The sequence below is a fragment of the Lycium ferocissimum genome, chromosome 5, assembly GCF_029784015.1.
Source record: "Lycium ferocissimum isolate CSIRO_LF1 chromosome 5, AGI_CSIRO_Lferr_CH_V1, whole genome shotgun sequence".
Taxonomy (NCBI): Eukaryota; Viridiplantae; Streptophyta; class Magnoliopsida; order Solanales; family Solanaceae; genus Lycium; species Lycium ferocissimum.
This window is the reverse complement of record NC_081346.1, coordinates 26,769,799-26,774,404: the sequence shown is the minus strand read 5'-3', so window position 1 is coordinate 26,774,404 and position 4,606 is coordinate 26,769,799. Positions and strand designations below refer to the sequence as shown.

The following is a 4,606-nucleotide window of genomic DNA, read 5'->3' as shown; positions in this document are numbered from 1 at the left end:
CTCAACCGAGCCGCGTACCATATGAACCCTTCAAGACAGCTTTTATTGTGCCACTTTGACCCGTCGGTCCAGCTGGTCACAACGCGTGCAGTTGACGAATTTTTCACGCGTGAAGCTCTTAAACACGCCGAGCTGGACAAAAAGTAACGGCCAAATGGACCCAGCAACGGTAATATTTTCCCCACCCACTTTTAAATATATCCTCTTCTTCCCCAATTCATAATATTAAACCCTAAATACTCCAACACCATTGCTGCTCCAAATTTTTTTAATTTTCAGTCAAACTAATTGCTGTTTCATTAATTTTTTCTAATCTATCTCTCTTGTTTGCTTTTTTTTCTTGCTTCAACAATGGCTAACACTTCAAGAATCGAGTTTTGCCGATGTGGGCGTATTTGCGAATTGAAAATTTCATGGAGTCCAAATAATCCCGGAAGGAGATTTTTTTCGTGCCCAATTGATGAGGTAAGCGTATACTTGTTATGGGTTATTTCATTACTTAATTCTTCCTCGTAATTGATTCAAAAAGCTTTTTCTTTTTATTCTTTGAAGGCTAGAGGTGGATGTAATTACTTCAATTGGTACGAACCAAGGCATCCCGAGCAAGCAAATAAAGTCATTTATGGGTTGTTGAAGAGGGTTAAAGCTTTTGAGGAAGAAAAGGCTCGTGCAAGACGAACTAGGAAGAAGTTGGTGTTTGGTGTAGTGTTGTTGTTTGCAATTTGGTTTCAGTTTTGGAATTGTACTCGATGATGTTTAGTTTTAGTAATTATAGTAGGTTAAATTGCACTGCATTTTGATGTGTTAGGGACAGTTTTATGGACAGTTTAAGGGACAGTTTAAGGGACAGTTTTAGGGACTGTTTTAGGGAGTATATTATGATATAGGTTAATCTCACAAAGTTGGCCAAATTTTGTGATTTTGTGTAATTGTATATGGCCACACTTTTATGAATCGAATGAATATATATTTGGATACTAACATAAATCAAAACCATACGTCATTAAGTAAACAAAAACAAAACAAAACAAACCAAACCAAACCAAACTTGATTTTTCATAAATAGAAAGAGACGACCTAATCAACATGTATGATCTCCGGCTCCTCCACTTTAGTAACAATGAAGTAGAGGCGATCCTCTAGATCACAAACTTGAAAACGCAACTCATCCCCTTCCCTTAGGCCTTTTGCATCAACAAACTCTTTCCATCCATTGTTGAGGCGCGCCTTTCGACCGATCTTGTATTTCATTTTGAAAGCGCCTTTGTCGTATAAAACAACGGCTTCTTTGTCAACTTGTGGAAGAACATCCATAGTTGGAAGAATCTACACAAACAAGTAGTATTAAAAGCAATAACAAAACAATGGTAAACAAAAACTAAAAAATAAGGACTTACGAAATCATCGTTTTGTATATAGGATTTGGTCAATGTTTTCTCAAACCAAGCAATAGTGTAATGTTGGATAGGTGGCATTTTATTTGAGAGACTATGAGTGAATTCGTTTGTGAGCTTGTTGGATAGTAAAATGGAAGACTATGGAGGTAATTTATATGGGGATAATACAACCAACCAACCACTATATTTAATTCATTCAAGGCCTTCATTCAACTTATCTATTTAATAAATTCAACCATTCAATTACTCTTCATTCCACCATTCAACCATTCAATTACTCCAACTAATTCATTCAACCATTCAATTACTCTTCATTCAACCATTCAATTAATTCATTCAACCCCCATCCAACTACCATTTAACTAATCAAAAAAAATAGTTACATTTAATAGAAGTACTTGGCTACAACTGCCAAATTGTTACTAATCAAAATCGGCTAGCCATCAAAATAACAGTTACATGCAAAATAACAGTTTCATGCAAAGGACATAAAACACATAAAAATACTTGGCTAAAACTGCCAAATTGTTTCACAATACATTCGTAAATTGTTTGAACGGACATTCGATTGTTTGAACGGACAATTGCCAAATTGGCTTCTTCCTTGCTTCTGGTTGGGTAGAAGGCTTGTTGGTGGTTATATTTCTCCTGTTTCTAGACTGCTGCTGTAGCTGTGTGGTTGTGACAGCACTTTTACCTTTGAACTTCAGACCAGGAGGTTTAAATCCAAGATCAATGTTGACTGCACTGCTGTCCCTCATAGTCCCATGCCTCACAACTCTCTCACTTGAACTACCAGGCTGCAATTGACACAAAAATAAATTAGATTAACTTAACAAAGTGGTAAATGCTAGATTGTAAACATTGAATCCTTACATTAATGACAGTTCTTCCAGTTGTTGGGTTTATGTAGCATCCAAGGCCTGCATTTTTAGGCCTTTTCTGTGCAGAACTTAATTTACCACTTCCTCTACCCCTTTTCAACCCAACTGATTCACCACTTCCTGTAGGCCTTTTCTGGGTAGAGCTTGATTCACCACTTCCTCTAGGCATTTTTTGTGCAGAGCTTGATTGACCACTTCCTCTACCACTTCCACCCTAGAAGTAAAATTAAATGTTAGGAGCAGTTCTCAATAATAAGGTATTAAAACTAAAATAAATCAACAAACAAACGCATACCTTTGTTACTGGACAAGACTTTTTGTTATGGCCTAGTTGGTGACATGTTGAACATGTCATCTGCACACCTTTCTTGGACAGCTTGCCATACTTCTTTCTTGATTCATCTTTATCCTTTCTTCTTTTTTTCTTTGGTCTGCCAGGCATTACTTTTAGTGCTGGAGGTTCAATCTTCATGTTATTAGTCTTAGGCCACATCTTCATGTTGGGCAGTGGGTCAAGAAAGTATGAATATACCTTCATAAATGTCTCATTTATATACCAATGTTCCATATGATTATATGGTTCATCCCCTAGATGGTAGAATGCACATATTGCATGTTGGCAGGGGATTCCTCTTAACTGCCACAGCCTACAAGTGCATGTTTTGTTCCACAAGTGTACAATAAACCTATATTCATATTCCTTGATCTCAAGCCCTTCTAGCCCATTCCACAACACTTCACATTTGTTAGACAACTTCTTGTTTTCTTCCAACATCACCCTTGCCATAGGTGAAATATCAGTAATCCATGTCTCAGCAAATCTTCTCATTTCAACATGCCTATTCATTACTTTATGCCTAATCTCTTCTAGCATGGTAATGATAGACTTATGCCTAGCTGCTAATATCCAGGAATTAAAGGTCTCACACATATTGTTTTCAACTACATCACGGTTAGAGTGTTCCCTAAAATAGGCTCTTACCAAGTGCTCTTTGTTAAATTGCAATAAATCTTCACAGATGTCTTTTCCAAGTTTATCTAATTTTGTAAGTTCTTCTCTCAACTTTACCTCAAATGATGCTTTAGAGACCCTCCAGAATTGTTTTCTTCTTTCTTCACCTTTCCAATCTTTCTGCCAATTAGCCCATATGTGTCTAGCACATTTCCTATGCTCAGCATTTGGTAAAAGATTTAGAAGTGTGCTCAACAATCCCTACAATACAACACAACAAGTACAGTTAGTATATATGCAAAAAAAACAAGGTTAACAATGCACAAAAAGTTAGTAAAATTACGTTTTGCATGTCTGACATTACTGTAATTCCATCTCCAATTCCCAGCCCTAAATCATTGATTAAGTTCTGAATAAATCATGTCCATGACTCTTTTGACTCATTGTCAATGACAACCCAAGCAATGGGAAACATCTCTGATTCCATTTTTCCAACAACCCAAGTTCACCCTTACATATGCACCTTTTAGGAAGCAACCATCAAACCCAATAATTTTCCTGCATCCCTCCAACCAGCCCCTTTTCATTGCATCAAAACAAACATAAAAATACTTAAATAAATTCACTCCAGGCTGACTTTCTCTGTCTGTTTTCACTATGCAAGTGTTACCAGGATTACTCAAAATGATTTGCTCTGCATAGTCACAAAGTCTTGCAAACTCCTCCCTCCAATTCCCCATAAACTTATTAAGCACTATTTGTTTTGCCCTATGACATATAGTTCTACCAATATACAACCCTAACTGGTCTCTAACCAAGTCCTGAATTTCCCAAATTCTAATAGTAGGTTGAGAAGTGATCCTATCCCTAAATCTGTTGGATATGAACTTAGCATTGCACATCTTATTCTTGTTAAGTGGAGTGCACTTGTGAATTGGATGGTAAGTTTTCACCATAAAATCCCCTGATTTTTTGTCAACACTAGCATACAACCTCCAATTACAAATCTTGGACTTACACCTACACCTCACCTTCTTCTCTCATTTGGTTTAAGTTTCAACTGAACATGGTATTCAACAGCATAATTAGCTACTGCCTTTCTAAATACTTCAACATTCTCAAATACCATGCCTAGCTCAAAAATACTAACCACACAATCCGGATCATACCTTAATTTGTTGCTCTTCCTTCTAGTTGGCAAGTCAACACCGGTTCGACATCCACATCCATTTCATCATCCGAATCTTCACTATACTCTTGACGGAACTATCAATATCTTGCTCATCCCACCCCGCTAAGCATCCATTGTATTTGGAGGCCTTGTTCTTTCCAATATCTTCAAAACCTCTATCTATTTTTCCCTCACCTAGGGG

At 37.0% G+C, this 4,606-nt stretch overlaps 1 protein-coding gene across 1 annotated transcript; it reads right to left on the bottom strand.

Moving 5' to 3' along the window:
- Positions 1-1,029: 1,029 nt before the first annotated feature.
- Positions 1,030-4,362, bottom strand: LOC132057682 (uncharacterized). The gene is made up of 7 exons (XM_059450299.1): positions 4,265-4,362; positions 3,749-4,214; positions 3,577-3,642; positions 2,577-3,494; positions 2,274-2,495; positions 2,095-2,197; positions 1,030-1,326 (listed from the first exon to the last, which is right to left on the bottom strand). The coding sequence occupies exons 1-7, from the start codon at positions 4,360-4,362 to the stop codon at positions 1,292-1,294; spliced, it is 1,908 nt and encodes a 635-aa protein (XP_059306282.1). The 3' UTR covers positions 1,030-1,291.
- Positions 4,363-4,606: the final 244 nt, after the last annotated feature.